At 38.0% G+C, this 17136-nt stretch overlaps 2 protein-coding genes across 10 annotated transcripts in view; one reads left to right on the forward strand and one right to left on the reverse strand.

The window, feature by feature from the left end:
- Window positions 1-8082, forward strand: part of Nup133 (nuclear pore complex protein Nup133) — a 33651-nt gene extending 25569 nt beyond the window's left edge. Inside the window, exons 18-21 of the mRNA XM_067087150.1 lie at window positions 372-584; window positions 3531-3731; window positions 5851-6073; window positions 7793-8082. Of these exons, the coding sequence (XP_066943251.1) occupies window positions 372-584; window positions 3531-3731; window positions 5851-6073; window positions 7793-7929 (774 nt within the window). The 3' untranslated portion in view covers window positions 7930-8082. The remainder of the gene's footprint in view (window positions 1-371; window positions 585-3530; window positions 3732-5850; window positions 6074-7792) is intronic.
- Window positions 8083-9480: 1398 nt separating this feature from the next.
- The window catches only part of LOC136828873 (Bardet-Biedl syndrome 4 protein-like), a 47541-nt gene continuing 39885 nt past the window's right edge, over window positions 9481-17136 (reverse strand). For all 9 annotated transcript variants that reach the window (XM_067087155.1, XM_067087157.1, XM_067087152.1 and 6 more), the window contains one exon: window positions 9481-9955. In XM_067087155.1, the coding sequence (XP_066943256.1) occupies window positions 9677-9955 (279 nt within the window). In that variant the 3' untranslated portion in view covers window positions 9481-9676. The remainder of the gene's footprint in view (window positions 9956-17136) is intronic.

Raw genomic sequence — 17136 nt, forward strand, 5'->3', positions numbered from 1 at the left:
TTCATTTCCCCTTTAAAATTAAATTTTTCAAAATACTGAGTGTGTGCTTTCTAGCCATTTATTGTCCTATATTTTTCCAAAGGGATTCTTGAATAAAAGTGGGATGAAGAATGTATATTGTAAGAATAGGAAGATATTTACTAGAGTTTTACAGTAATTGGACTATTTGTTATTAATAAATAGTTAGCCAGACAGTTGTATATTGTAAGAATAGGAAGATATTTATAAGGATTATTTGTTATTTATAAATAGTTAGCCCAGACAGCTGAGTTGAAATTCTTAACTTTCATTGGGTTGATCATAGTTTTACATGGGAAAAGTACGCCTAGTTAGATTTTTTTTTTTTTTACTTACCTCGTCTTTCTTTTCAGGGGTTTTCAGATTTTGTTTTCCGCTGGTATTTAGAAACTGGCAAAAGAGGTCGCTTGTTGGGCCATGGAAATCAAGGAGATTTATCGAGGTTCCTCCAAGACTATACATCTTTAGCTTGGCTCCATCAAATAAAGACCCAAGACTTTGGAGCGGCACAAGGAACATTGAGACAGTTAGCACGTGAGGAGAACAATTACCTTAGCCGTAAGAAGGTAATTTACAACTTATGAATAACATTGAATTATTTTTATTACATTTCTCCAAAATACATTCAGCTGGGTTTCATAATAATCTTACCTGTAAGGAGACTTGATGGCACAGTGGCCACTTAGCATAGTTCTATAAATATAACACACTCTCTCTCTCTCTCTCTCTCTCTCTCTCTCTCTCTCTCTCTCTCATATATGTTTGTGACCATTGGCTTGCAAGTCAGTTGTTCGTCACACCTGAGGCAATGAAGTTGTGATTTAGGTGCATTCCTTTAAAATTTTACTCTGAAAATGACTAGACCACCTTATACATTTTGATCAGTCTTTTCACGTATGCTGGCTTCGTTATTACCCCGTCTTAACTTCCATCTAATTTGACAGTTTTATCAGATTATGAAATCTGTCAACATTTCAACCAATCCAATCATATGAATTCCAGTTCATTTCACTTGCTGCCACTTTTCATCTTGCATCCATTTTCAGTAAACAAACATCACTTTCATAGAATAAGTGCAACAGTCCCTTTATTCTTCCAACTGTTAATTTCTTACATGCATTGTCTCATTGACCCTCAGATGCACTAATGTTTATCTTATACATTCATCTATGTCCGTAGATATCTTTGCCACCCCCCTGTCCAGTATCTGTAACAATGTTCTAATTTATACCAAATCCTTGATACAATTTTGGTAAGCTATAATCGTGACCCAGTGGTCTTATGAAATTGCTTATAATGATACAGTAATAATATAACCACTTTGCAAGACTTTGTTCAATGCCTCACTACATGCCTTGACTAACATGTTAGACAATAACTCTTCTCTCATTCTACCATCATCCACGATACTGTTTAATCACAAACCCATTTCTGGAGCATAGCCTAATTTGTGCTTTGATGAGTTCCCAGACACCTTAATCCACTGTGTAAGAAAAAAGAACTGCTGGGATCAACAAGTGGATACATGAATGTAAGGATTCCTAGGTTCCCAGTGGTCACTAGAATCACTCTTGTGCTGGCTGGTTACCTAATGGCGTAAGAGGGATTCCGAAGCTTCTGGAACCTTCAGAATTACCATGTGCTCTTCTCTTATTTAGTATGATTTCTCATTTCAATTATCTTTCTAACAATGTTACTATAATTTTTGCTCTGAGGACCTCAATATTAGTCAATAATTGGCCAATGTTCATGTTTCGATGGATAAAACAGCGTATTTCTTACAGCAGAAAATCTTTATTTAAACCATTACAGCAGGTTACTGAAACCTGGGATGTAAATCCATAGATTTTCCTGATGCTATTTTTGGTGCAATTTCTTTTTTCTTTTTTGACGTCTGTCTGGTATTTCTAGTACTCTTTCTGTCGACATGTTTCGACTAGCTCTATGGTCATCTTCTGGACGCTGGGATGAGTCTTGAAACACAGGGCGCTTGTGGTGGTATACATAAGGGCCATGGATCAGGTCGATTTTTCATTGGCTGCCTGAAGCGATTTTCCTCAGGCGAAGTCTCCTCGTGCGCAGTGATGGTTATGTGCGCTGGGGTGCATGTTAGAGAGAGTATTGTTAGGAGGGGGCTGCCTGCAGATGGACATTCCTGATTGGTTCGCTCATCCGAGGTGCCAGTGGGTGCCACCCTTTGTGCCGACATCAGGAGGAGGAAGGTCAGCCATTGCTATTCTCCTTCCATTGATATAAATATTCCATTTTCAACCTGTTTAAGGTTGGCCCTGTTTAAATGGTTGAGTTGTGTTCCATCGTGACTAATTTTAAAGGGAAACATATACCAAACTATTTATGGTAAAGATATGGTTGCATTTCAAGTGATTGTAACCTATCAGACTTATTATGCTGACAGTATTTTGTGCCCAAAATATAACTGACTATCTTCTGTTTCACACAGAATATCAAACAGTACATAACTCTACATGTATTTAAAAAGGGATTATATAACTGACATAAAGGTACCAATTCTTACAGCGTTAGCTAAATGTATACTGTAAAAAAATGGCTAGGAATATACAGTATTGAAAAAGATTATATAAGGTACTGACCATAATTCTTGTCCCTCCCAAGAGAAAATGAAAATATTCAGTACTCAATATAGGCCTTGTCCAGCCCAGGTGAAATGGCCAACAATTCCCTCCTGGCAGCTAAGCATGACAGGTTCTGACCCCAAGTAAAAAGGACACCTTTTTCAGAACGATTGTAGAGAAGTGGTTTAGCTATTCCTAGTGCCTGCCAGTTTTATTTGCTCTGTCTTTTGTTGCTCTTTTGTACAGTACTATGTTTTGTTTCACTTCAAGAGTTAAGCTCTTGCACACCTTTTCTTCTTGAGATTAGGCACCACTACTCATGGTGGACATTTTCCTACTTCACAATTGACAGCTTCATTGCTCAGAATTCACTTGATAGTGAGGTATCAAAAGAAATCAGCAAGTGGCAAGGTACATAACATTGCTGAGAGTACATGGTGCTGACTGCTGCCGTAAATGTAAATGATGTTGATGCAAAGTAAAGTCTCTCTCAAGAGCAACAACTCTTAAGGCCTCAGAAGCTTGCATTTTTCAAAATTGCAATTGCAGAAATTTAAATGAATGGTTTTGAATAATTGAACTTACAGAGCTTACATGATTTAAGTGAAAATTCTATAAAATCATGGACTTGTTTCTATTTAGTCAGCTTTGTCTTCTTAGGCAATATTGTATCTTTTGCCAATATAATATGTTAATTATTTCTTTCACCCATTTCTTTGCTGTCTTTTCCATCACTATATACCTTACATATCATAGTTAGATAAGCTGTATTTCTGTATACTAGCAGCTTCAGAAAATTCTGTATTCTTGGAATCTTACCACCCTTCCACTTTGTATAGCTTATAGGTTTTCTTTCCTTCATATACTGTACAGTATTTCTACAACCAGATTTATACTAATTCTTTAATTATTGAACAGACTTTGTTAAGCCTGAGCAAGCTGTGCAACCTAGCAGCTAGTGGTCCTGGTACGAATGATGTAAGTGTGGTAGAAGATGACACCCTAGCCCTTGAAGAAGAGCTTATAATCTATCAGGAACAGCTTCCTGAACCCGTGCTTACTGCACACTCCTTAGATCCAGAAACTATGAGAGTACTCTCACCGTCTGAATTGATACATGTAAGTTTTAAGGCCTTGTTGTTTCTGTTTAGCAGCTTAGGGTACCATTTTAAAATATTTTTGATCTGTTTGCTTTACTGATTATCTTGAATTTAGAAATTTCATGCTAATATGGTGTTCCATTATTTTCAAAGTTAGAAAATAAGAATTTTGAAGTTAATCATGTATCATTACTCTTTGTCAGAAAAGAGAATGATCATTTATGGTACAATAATTAAATATTTCTTCCAGTAATGGTGATATTATAATAAAATGAACTTTCAGCTTACGATAAAAAGAAAAAGGGTTACTTTAGGTTGTATGAGCTAACAGGGCTAAGAAATAGCTTGGCTGCTTGTTGGAAAAGTTGATCAGGCACAGGTATGCCACTGAAGTGTTCCGCAGATGTCACAGTGCCTTGAAAGAGAGAATCTAGTTCCTTATGGTCACTCTCTCTGTGACTGGATTACTTTATAAGATGAATACTTTAATAGAAGTCCACTGTCAATCAACTCAGACATTTTAATTCAACCCCCCTGATGTTCAGATACTTCAGTGGTCTTGTTGGACATGACTTTGACAATCATGTTATTTATGTACTGATTGAAGGCTATCAGTCCTTGAAAGTTTGCTTCTAACTTTATGAAGTTAGGTAACAAGTTCCCTTTTGTTGCTTGTATGGCAAGAAGGTGAACTCTTCGCCTTCTAGAAGGCACATGTATGAACAGAAGAACATCTGGAGCAGTAGTTCAAGTGCTGCATTTATCCTCAGGATCTGAATATCCTGCCATCAAAGGAGATAGCTCCATACGATAATTGATGTTAATCATGCCATGAGCTGTAATTGTATAGGACCATCTTGGACTGGCAGCAAGGAAGTGGGGTTCCCAAAGAGGCCAAGTAGTATGTGGTTTGTCATAACGTCGCAGGGAGCACTAAACTCCTACATCAAAAGAAAACATCTTTGAAACTTCTCTCCATCGGATAGATTTAGGTATCCAGTGTGCTGACATCCAAGCTCAAGCGCATGTAGTTTGTTGTGGACCTGACTTTCAGTTGACCTGAATTCTCAGTCACTAATGAAACTGGCGAAGTCATCATAGGTGTTTTATTTCATACAGACTCCACAGTATCACAAATCAGTTTCCAGGTACCCGTGGAATATACACAAATACAGCTTCTTTGTGCTAATCCTGGATGGACAAAGAAATGTTGAACAGTTTTCCAATCCTTGCTGACAAGTTCCCTTTGCGAGGGCCAAGAAATGGAAAAGTTTCATTTCATGAGCATCAATTAAACATCTTAAAAACAGACTGCTATCCTTTGAGAGATTTTGTATGGGAAAGCACTACAAACATGTAGTCTCTAGTCCGCTAGTCCTGTCATACAGCAAATAGCACTGAATCAGACATTGTTGACTTCATGAGGTAATACTTATCCATGGTTCCAACATAAGCAGATTGCTGTAGAGCAAATTAATTAAAACATTAAATGAAAAACTCCAGGGGAGTAAATGTTTCGAGTCTCCATCCACCTGATAATGAGTACTGTCACCCCCCCAGTATTCGCAGAGGATTGGGACCACAACCACCCATGAATTGCTAAAATCTGCGAATACTTGACACCTCCCCTCTAAAAATGCTTATAACTGCCTATTTTAATAGTTCAAACACCAAGTATACCTTAATCTATCATCCTACACCAAATATACCATAAACTATTATCCTAAAAATTTCAACATTCCAAAGTCATCTTACAACATTACCCTTAAAAATATATGGCTTACAGCTACACGTGAAAACTAATCAAGTTACCTTTATATTCCAGAGCCTGTAAGTAATTTTCAATGTTCTTTATTTATGACTATAGTCTCATTTGCATTACCTTCCTGAGGGGACCCAAAAATACCTGTGCCTATTGAAGTAACAGAGCCCTTTGCTTAATTATGATTGTCTCCAGATGTCAGGTACAATACAAATAAAAGAAAAAAAAGGGTTTTCATATGGAGCATGAAATGTTTTATTTTTCACTGGAAATCATTTCTGTGTATAGTAAATGCATTTATCTTTTTTTTCTATTCTTAAGGTTGTTACCCAAGTAAAATTCATTGCATTTTCAAATTTAAATTTTCATTCCACAGCTATACACAGGAGAAGAAAATACTTATGCCAATGAGTTTGATTTCAAGAAAGCATTGGATTTGCTGGCATTTATACCTGAAGATGATGTTGGTGATCTTAAGAAACTCATTTGGATAAGGGCAGTTTTACGAAATTCATGGGAGCACATGGATACAGATAACCCCTTGGAATCCATTAGTGAGACACTGCTGTTTAAAACTATAGAACTGGCTTTTACCCAAGGTAAGGTGATTGGTGTTTTAAAAGAATATTTCAAAAGCTTGAGAACATCTTTTTCTAATTAGGCTTTTAACATGTTTTAGCCTAACTAATAATAATAATAGGAGGATCCTGAGGCTAAGAGTTAAAGTTATTTTTAAAAAACAAAAGTTTTTCAGTATAACCCCATTACTTTTAATATTCATGCACCTCTGCAAATCCCAGGCATTCCATTCTCCAGTAGAGGAAAAAGATAATCTACAGATCCTGGTATGTTAGTGTATGCACTAATAGTTTTATTAGGTCCCAAGTGGTAACTGCTTCACTTCTTGTGTTGTCTGAAATCTGTTGAAAAGAACTGTGGAATCAAGAATTGTACACCTTAGTTAAAAGTAATGGATTTGCATGAAAAAAAAAACAAAAAAAAGTATGGCACAATCACTTTAACTAAAAATGTATATCCATACATATAGGCAGGTAATGAGGCCCCAGTGAGATTGTGGTGACTCAAAACATACTAGATATTTGAAATTGATGGGGTGTGGAAGTGGTAAGCTGGAGTAGTTGCACTTTTTTGAACCCCAAATCTTTGAATTTCGTATGTTTGCTCGCACAATGAAAAAAGTATAGCTCAGATCACTTTAAAAAAATTTATGTTGGACATTTTTTTTAACATTGATTTCCTATTCCGTAGTACACATATATGCAATTGTACTTTTTTTAGCTACAAATCGTGGAATTTCAGAGCATATTCTCACACAATGAAACAAAATTATTTTGAAAAGCTTCATGTAAGGAACTGTTTTTATACATTAAATGTATATTGTAATTGCCCATTCTTGAATAACAGGTATAATACATACTGTACATGCAATCACACACTTATTTGACCAAACACCTCAGAATTTCTGAGCATGTGATTGCCTGATGAACATAGAGTGACACTCATTTTTAATAAGTTATTTTTTAAGCGTATAAATCTAACGGTGTACAGCAGGTACATTACATGTGAATATATTAAACACGGTAGTTAGAACTATTAACACCGAGGAAAAATAACCACACATACTTGCAAAACCAAAAACACAAAAGTATAAAGTCCATTTTTTATTTTGCTGGGCTCAACAGCAACGCTTAAATTAAGGTCTGTTAAGATTAGATGCTAGTGTTATATTTGTTTAGTATTTTTAAATCCTTTTATTGTTGTTCATACATACTCTGCCTGTAATGAGTCTTGTTTAATTCATGAACCATTTAATTTTAATGAGGTAGGGGCATTAATCCTATTCTCAAGTCTCTTCTTTTATTCATGCATGGGATCAGTGTGATTATACTTTTTATGGTAGACATCAGCAATGTAATGGTAGCATTGCATTTCTTCAGTTACCATAATTATGAATGGAACACATCTTACACTATGAAAGAAAATAAATTAAAATCATGGACATATGAATACATCTCCCAGTGTTTTCACTTTTTGCTTTGTTTACATACTCTTTTAACTACTTTTGTTGGCAAAAGAAAATAAAAAAAATAAAATTGGCCACCACCAGCGCGTAACAGTAGTATGGACAGGTCATGTTAAGACTTCCATTCATTGTATGGTAAAAGTACAATTAGAAAGTCAATGATAAACAGTTTGAAGTTCATGCCAAAGAGTGAGGTTCTTATTATAGCATAACCTAAACTAGACTACTTTGATTTATTTAATAAGTTTATTCTTCTTTTGTATTTGAAACACAGGTAGTGAGGTGCAGGAGCTGTTAGTTCCAGCAGATGATTTGCTCGCAAGTGATAAATTAGGTGGCCTTAAAGAGGATGTCACATTCAAATTCTTGGTTAATGCAGGATATGAAAAAATAAACCAGTTACTTGGGTAGTGATACAAGAAAAGAACAACTGATCAAATTCCTCTGAACTTTTTATTTGGAAATTAATTTTTAGGTTTCTTCCTTTTGATGTACCTGAGACATTTGTAGCTTAACTTTCGTTTATCTTTTGCAGTACAGTATTAAATAAACATGTGAAACCAGTTTTCGTTCATTAATCTGTTTCTATCAGACTTCAAGTTGACATCACTTTGAAAGGATCTTCAATACTGCCGTCTTCTTTTAGCATGCACGTACAGAGAAAGTGAGGCCAGTAAAAGAGAACATCTCCTGACCCCTCTCCTGAAACTTCCAAGGGTGAAGCCATGGAAGAATGGGAAGGGGTAAAATCTAAAGGAGAAGAAGCAATTGGAGATAGTTTGGACAAGGAAGAAGCAGAACAAGGAGGAACCTGAGAAGTCATCATTGAAGGAGGAGAAAACCCCTCCCAAGATGGCACCTCCGACTTCCTCTTATGCTGCCTCGTCTTGGCAAAGTTCTTCTACAGCTTGGGAAGCCAAGAACGACACTCAAAACAAGGATTAGTAATGTTATGTGCATTAGCTGTACATCTGTTGCAAGTCAAATGAGGATCAGTTTCAAACGAGGCAAGAAAACGAGAGCAAGGATAGTTACGAGCCCCAGGACATTTCCTCTGAGGTTTTGGATATATTTTATTCATACACAAATAATTCCTCTCGGGAGCTAGTCCTGCCCCTCTCTGAGAAGAGGAGAGAGGAATGATGATAAACAAATTGATGGGTAATGTAGGTCTGTTGTCTTGACAGATATAGTTCTTTAACTTTCTCTTATATAGCCTCTCTCCACATTGGGCATTAGCCCAGTAGTGTGACCGTTTGATAAACTATTTATCTAACAGATCAGGGCTTACGTCTCCTTCCTTTGCCGTCTATTAGCCAGGAAGTGAGACCAGGTGTGCTGAGCCTCTAGTTGGTTCATGACTTTCTTTCCTCCCACCAAAAGTGAGTCTACCCTTATGTTAAGACCCAGGTTTGTTCTGCATATGAACAAATGACAAATTTTTAATTAATTTTCATTTTTCATAGCTAACAAACCAGCAGCCTTAGTGTAGACTGGCCACCCCTCATTCTGGTTACTTGGGCTGGAAGAAACTGGATGCATCACGGCACCATGGGTGAGAGGTCAGCTGAGGCTGCCTCTCTCATCCCATTGGCTGAACACTGTTGCCATCAATTCCTTGTACTACAATTTTAGACGTTTTTACTGGTTTCCAGCCAGCACTAGAAGAATTTATCCTTGCGTTAAGACCGCAGGTTTGTTAGCTATGAAAAATACAAAATTAAAAATTTGTCATTTTATACATGCGCATACTCCAAATAAAAAGGTAGTTTTGTATCCCCATTGGAACAAACAATGATTACACACAATACTGCAGCACTAAGCAAAGCACAACAAATTGTAGAAAAAACCACTGGCATATGGAACATACAAGACAATAAAAAAATCACTTGTATAAAGTGATTAGCAAAGGGATTAAAATATTAAATGTCACAGAACAAGGGGTAAAAATAAAAAAAAGCATGATATATGATTCTTATTATTTCAGAGAATACATGCAATGGCTAATTAGTAACATACTAACTTAGCAAATGAAAAATTATCTCCAGCTGACAACCCAATCTTGGCTGACACCACTCCATCATTATTGGCAGCTTGCAGTGCATAATAAGTAATGAGAAGTTTTACACTGTAGAGACATTTTAATTTAAATTACAGTTTACACTAAATCTTCATCTTGGTATTTATCAGCCTCATCATTCTCAGGACTGTCCTCAAGAGGTCCCTCTAGGGTGTCAGGATCTTGTTCTTCCTGTTCTGATGCCATGGGATCTTGTTCTTCCTGTTCTGATTTCAAGGGTGTGGCTTCCTGGTCAGGTGCTTCTGTCTCTGCTGGAGGGTCATGCAATTCAGGATTATGAGTGGATGGCACTAATAGTGTAGAATTCTCAGGAGGGTTTAATGTATTATCTGCGTCTTGAGGAGTTTCTCCACCATCCTGAAGAGAAAGGGTAAAGATCAGTTTTTGTTTAATGTCGAAAGAAAATACACATTGTATTTTCCAAAAAGAGCAACTATAATGTAAAGAATAAATTTTGAAATTATGACCAATATATGCCAGATTGCTGCCCCAATCCTTCCATTTATCAGGATATGAAAAAGTATCATCATGATCATAGAAGTTACTCTTTATGGAAGGTTTATTAGCCTCTGAAGTTCACTAGTAAGCATTCAAAGAACTGGTTCTACATAACAGCATTCATCTCTTGTACAAATTTTAATTATCCTTAATATAATAAACAATTTTTAAAATCTGTAAACTTTAACCAAGGGGGAATAAAGACTTTCTGTTTTGTACAGAATACTAAAGAACTACAATATGCTAAATATATTTGAACAGTAAAATTAAGAATATTCTGAAAAATATGCTTGTGTTTTAACCTCAGAAGTAGAATTTAGTACAGTAAAAACATTGAAGACTGTTTTTCTTCTAGCCTCAGCCTCAGTGAAGAAAGTGGGCAAATTGCGTAGCATTAACAAAGGAATGGTGACTTGTCCAAGTTCATACAATGTAAGACAGCAAGATAAAAGCACACTTCAACTACAAGATCATCTGACTGGGTTTCCTCTCAGTGTCCGTCTTACTTACCTATCCACTAGTGCCACCATAGTCTCCTCCTCGAAAGTTAACTACCTCTACAGTATACTTTTCCAAAATTACCTTTACCTGTTCTGTGAAGGTGAAGCCTTTCTCAGAATGCTGATGGTAAGAAAGTTATGGAATTGGGTTGTTTGAGAGGGGATGGTGGATCAAGTCCTTAGAGTCCACTCTTCCTGAGCACTGTCTCTACATGAAAGTCTTGGGAGACAGGAGCAAGAAAGCAATCACTGAACCATTTCTAAGGGGAAGCATCCAGTAATTAAATGCTTGCCTAGAAAAAAAGAGAGAACTTTGTCTCTCCTACAAAGAATGATGATAATCCACAGGCTTGAGCACTGCTAAGCAAGAAAAGTGAGAGCTCTTCCTCCAAACACTAATGATGACTTTAACCGCTTTCTCATCTGGAATTGGAAGTCTTGTCACTAAGGAATCTGTCAACGTATTCAACCAAAGGTCTGACCATGATACTGCTCTAAGAGCAGACATAGCCCCACACACACATTTGACTCTGAAGAACTGAAAGCTATGTTTTCTTGTCAAAGTCTTTCAAGGTGTCAGTAGTCATCAGTCAGACAACAGACTGACAATTCTAATTTGGGAGGAGTGAACTGAGTCCCCTGGAAGCAGTTGGGGAAGGCATTTGCAAGATCCACAGGAGGTAAGAGAACTACTAAGTCCACAAACCAACTTGTTCTCCAAAGCACCACAAACCAACTGTGACCAAGATAGCTTTATCAATGGATGTGCCTCCAGAAGGCTAACCAGGGCCGACTGTAGGCTGGCAAGCAGCTGTGGTTGCCCTCCCCAGATTTGTTACATTCTTGACTTTAGAACCTGAAAATGTTCTAAAGTTATTAGCAGTAAAGGCTCTTGAACAGAAGGCTGCATCTATTCCAAAGGACTCACAACCTAAAACTTTGTTCCTTGTGGCTGCCATATCGCTCAATGGTGCGACAGGCAATCCCCAACTAGTGGCATCAGAGGGGGATCACCACTCGCAGCAACCACCTCCCTTCTTTCTTCCATGCCTATTGGACTAACTGGAGAAGGGGGATGACAGGGTTGGGAAGCTTCCCTGCCCTCTAGCAGTGGGAGAAGACTGCTGGTCCTGTCCTGGCTTCTGAAGCTGGGGCTGCTGCTGCACAACAGACATGAAGGAATCTCAAGAGATCACCTGATGAAACTCAACACCACACCTTCCTTTTTTGTGGGAAAACAGAGAGGCAAACCTAGCACTCAACTATTCCACAGTGAGAGGCTGCTCTTGTAAGACATCTGGTAAGAAAGTCAAAAGAAAACACAGACACTGCTTGCTCTGTAACAACTGCTGCAGACTTCATGGGCACTGGATTCAACAGCATTGAAGCGAGGTTGTTTGTCAGTTGGCAGACTCATGAATCCAACTAGAGGGGCAAGTCTTGCATCTTGTGTCTAGAACAACAACTGACATATAAAAGGTAGGAGGGGTTTGCTCGATCTTCTAGCAGCAAAGGAACTCCAAGATCTGCAGGTCTGGGAGTTCACTTCTGCCAAAACATCATGAGATAAGCGAGTTCACAGCCAATCTGACCAATGTCTTGCATCTGTAACAGAACCTAAAATCTACTCTAAAGCTGAGATTGTTGAAATAACCTTATCCGAAGGAGTTCCAGAGGAGCAGGTCCCTCAGATCTTTAAGGATCTTCAAAGGCAGGAGCTACCCCGTCTCCCTAAGATGAGGGCTGAGGGTACTTCATAAGACTTCCACTCCCTCAAACTCTCCTACTTTTGTCCAGCAACAGTTGAGCCTCTTTATGTAGAAAGTAGACAAGAACTAACACAACATTGGTCTCAACCAAGTTCAGACCTAAACTTAGTATGGAGACTGAGGAGAAGCATGTGAGTTGCATCACTTCTGTTTTCTCACACTAGCACGAAAAAGCATATCTGCAAGAGGTGGAAGAAATTGGGGATCTAATCCCTAAAGAAAAGGATCCTGAGTTGCAACTGCACTGGTTAGCAAGAGTTCACAGACAAGATGATGGTGCAAGGTTCTGCCCACAGGTGAAAGATGGGGAGATCCTGACCTGCTACTCACCTGTGCATAGTTATGAAGACTGTGCAGAGAGTAGGCAGGCTGTGCAGGCCACCCCAAAGTGGCTCAACAGAGCTCCACAGAGCAGGGGCTACCCCAAATCGAACTCTAACCCCAGGTTGAGGAACAAGAGAGGGGTAAAATGATGGGGTTGTGCATCATCATCCCCACGAGATCCTGAGAGCTCATGGTGGGAAGGTGAGGGATTAGTCCTCATGTGCAAGTGGGTATTGCTGCAGCAATAGCCTTGCCTGAGGTATGATGTTCACCTAGAAGCAAACTGGCACCTCTACTCTGACGCTGTTGCCAAAAGGACAAGAGATAGGAAGAAGTCCACCTGGGCCTCCCCCTCCTCCTCCTCTTCTTCCTACACTGAGGAACAATGAGAGGATGAGGAGAAAAATGACAATAACATAGCCGATGATATAGCAATGAGGAAGATGAAAAGGAAGAATGACAGTGCTTTTTCCTTCCTGCTGCCTTGTCTAACTGACTTCTTAGCACACCAGAGAGGTGGTAAAGGTCTCGTAAACATGGATAACTCTACCATCGCGGAGAGATCCAACCAATTCTGTTTGAAAACTGAGATAAGACTGAGCAATAACCTTTTTACTGCAGAAACAGAGATGCTGTCTCAGCAAAAGTAGATGAAGAAACCTCACTTTTCTTGGAATATATTTGTGGGGAATGATGGATATACCCAGACATCTCTCTCCCTGTCCTGCAAGAAAAGCCTTGTCACAAGAGACACTAAAAGTGGAGAGACTGAACGGCCTGGTGTGAATGTATGGTGGACACAGGAGGGTTGGCTAGGGGGACATCTCTCATCCTCCATCATTGCCCACTGGTCTGGGACTGGAGAACAGAAAATGGATTTTCTGTCCAGTCTGGCTGCAAACAGATCTATCATGATGGGCCCCCAGTGTGAACCCGAGAGCATGGTGGGAGGGCATGGGGGCAGTCATTCCTAATCTCCAAGTGGGCATGCGCCAAAGCGCTAACCCTCCCAGAAGTACAATGTTCACTTGGGGGTCAAACGACACTTCTGCTTTCCTGCCACAAAGAAGAGCATTTGTGAAAAGTATGCCAGGATTTCCTCTTCGCCTACACTCAGAGTCCGCAGATGAGGTGGAAAATGATAACAAACTAAAAGACGATGACAAGGTGGAAGACATGAATGCTTCCTTTTTGCTGACTTGTCCAACTTATTCATCTTGTACACTGAAAGGGTGGTTGAGGCTAGAGGTGGAGAAATTACAGCATCAACTTGCTCAGCTATAGGCATTACCACAGCCACTGGAGAATCTCCCGTACCAAATGAGGGCACTGAGACAGTTTTAAGTATTAGCAGACACATAAGTGCTTGGGGTCAATCCTTCTTCCTGTAAGCAATTCCAGGAGGGTAGTAAGTGATGGGACTATGTGGAATTTTCAAAGGTAGTCAAAAGAAGTTAATTCTTTAGCTTCCTCATGCTAAGATTAGGGGTGAACGGATCTGTGGATTGTTAGTTCGTGGATGACATCCCTCCTAGGAGGGGGTGAGCCAGGGATAAGATGGAGGATGGTAGCCGGAGGCAAAAAGGAGCCAGAAGGGTTTGGCAGCATTACCAGCAGTGATACCCTCTGATGAAACCAGTAAAACCTTCCTGGGTTTCCTCCTCTTACTATACTTTTCCCACTGAGACTGTATCCAAGAGGCACATTCATCACACAGAAGAAAATGTGTGCATTCCCTTCTGCTACAAATGGTACATACGTATATGGGTCTATCAATATGGTAGACATGAAACTACCACATGGTCACCTACAATCCCCACACTGGTGTTGGTCATGTTTCCTCTCCAAAACTGAGAAAAATAGAACCAGAGGACAGATAAGAGTCAAAAAGCATTCAAAGAAAGCACAGGGTAAGGAAAAGGTAAAAGGAATAATGGTAGTTAGCTACTCGCCCAGAATTCAATGACCACACAAGGTAGAGACAGCAGAAGTGTCCTCTCTCAATGGTGGCAAGTGTGAGAAGAGTGTGGGGTCAGAGGCCCTTTTGCCAAACCCCCTCCAACTCCACCATTTAACTGTCTTGTTACCAAGATTCAATAGCCATTCCAACTCATGCTGAAGGATACTCCAAATATTTAATCCAATGTTTGTATCTCGCAGGAACATTTCTTTTTCCATAATATTCCCTTCTGAAATTGGGGTGGTCTTATATGCCTATGGGTTTTATATGCCATGATATGGTACGTGTTTTTCCCAGAACCTTCTACAGACATAAGTTATGAAAATTATGTACAAGAGTTTTTGTAAACAGATAAAAGAGTATTAACAGCCACAACAATGCTGACCCATTCCAAGGGCATTCCTCATAATAACACAAACTTCTCATGATAGTGCTAAATGCATGATACCAAAAGAAATGAACAAGAGGCAAGAAAAGCCTTTTAGGTACTCTGATATTAAGGAAGTAACATATGTAGCACTAACCTTAGAAAGGGAAGGAGATAGTCTAAAATTATATATATAACAGTATCAAACATATGATAATCTTATTGTCTTCTTTAAAATTATAGAAATAGCACATCAGCGACTTACTGAATATAGTGAAGGATGTAATACTGTAGACCATATAATCAGTCATCTCATTTTCTAACTATTGCAACAGTATTATGATCAGTGATAAATGATGTCTTGAGATGTATTGATAAAAAATAAGCAAAGAATTACTGGATCTTAATGCAGTATGTAATAAAGTTCCATGATGTGATACATAATTTAGAATGGATAGAAAATGCAAACAGTGTATTAGAAAATGCTGTAAGAAAATGTTCAAAAACCTATATTATTTTGTACATATACTACTGATCCATAATGGCTTATGAAAAAAGAATAAAGTACATTGCATATGTTTTACATGGTTATACACAATTTTTAAAAATAACTCCAATGAACAATAATAAGAAAGACTAATTACATAAGGGGACTACTGAATGCATGTCAATCAAGTAAAAAAGAAGCCTAAAGCATTTGAGCAATGCAAAAACAACGTGCAGAAACAGAAGCAGTAAAGACTGTGAGACATTTATAAGTACTACAGTACAGTAATTGATAAACTATATGATAAATCCAAAACTAAATATTGTGATATGACATCAGAACTGTAGCTTTCATAATTACATAATGTAATCATTGTGAAAATGCTTGAAGATTACATAAATTTGTAATCAAATATTTTGAAAATAACCCTAATGGAAGATAATTACTGTTGGATGGAAAGAATGACAAACTATGTATTTCCAAATGCATGTCAAAGAAAGTAAAGAAGCTGAAACAGTTTGAAATTAGACCAATACAAATACAATAAGCATATATAGAAGCAATGAAGGCTGTGAGACACCTATAATTACTACTGTAATTGATGAAAATCTTAATATGACAAACAAACACTAAATGTTTGATACCACATTAAAAATGAAGCTTTCATAATGAAGTAACTCAATATAATCATTGTGAAAATGATTGCAGAGTACATAAATTTGTAATCATAAGATTAGGCTACTATAACTGCCTTTATGACAGTCTCAAATTTACTTACTGAGGAAGTTATAAAGGTTATTTACTAGAGGAGAAAAATCAATATTTTTTTAAATCCCCACATGACAGGGTCACCATGGTCCTAATGGAGCTTCACTGGTTACCTATTAAAACAGGAATAGAAAATGTTTTGACCTTTATAAATAAAGAATAAAATCAAAATACTTAAGAGACCTCTCAGTGAAGTGTAATTACACATAAGGGCATAGATAAATGTAGACTATGGAGCCAGTTTGTAAGAAAGATTTTGGAAGACCTTTTGAACATATTTCACTCAGCTAATCAAAGAGTTTCCTCAGAAACCAAAAAGATGTCAAAATCTGGGGATATTCAAGAAGCCAAAAACATATCTATTCTAAAGCAGCCATGTCATATTATTCATGAAAACTGAAAAATATAACATAACTGAGCCTGCCTAAAGGACCAGATAAGGAATGTGAGAAAGGTCAAAAATATATGCTGAAAGTGAACTAAGCAAGAAACTATGCTTTTACAATAAAACTGAATGCCTGATTGTTGGTATAAAGGATGATAATGGGGGATCTGGGGAGCCTCAGTATCCATGTGATGAACTCAGGTAACAATATAGTACCGATACAGGTAGACCATTAATTTTCCAGTTTTCACTGGCCTGGAACCTCTTTTAATCTGGCCAAATTACAACTCAAACTTTACAATGCCCATCAAAACTTTAAAATTCCCACTGTCACTAGACTAGTTTACTGGGCGGCTGATAGGTAGTGCCAAGTGTTCCAGCACTCGCTCTGTTTGTTTACTTTGTTAATGCTAGCAGTGATTATCGAATGCTGAATTACATCATTTACTGATTTTGCTTATATTTTTGGTAAATCTTAAG

The sequence above is a fragment of the Macrobrachium rosenbergii genome, chromosome 43 (assembly GCF_040412425.1).
Source record: "Macrobrachium rosenbergii isolate ZJJX-2024 chromosome 43, ASM4041242v1, whole genome shotgun sequence".
Taxonomy (NCBI): Eukaryota; Metazoa; Arthropoda; class Malacostraca; order Decapoda; family Palaemonidae; genus Macrobrachium; species Macrobrachium rosenbergii.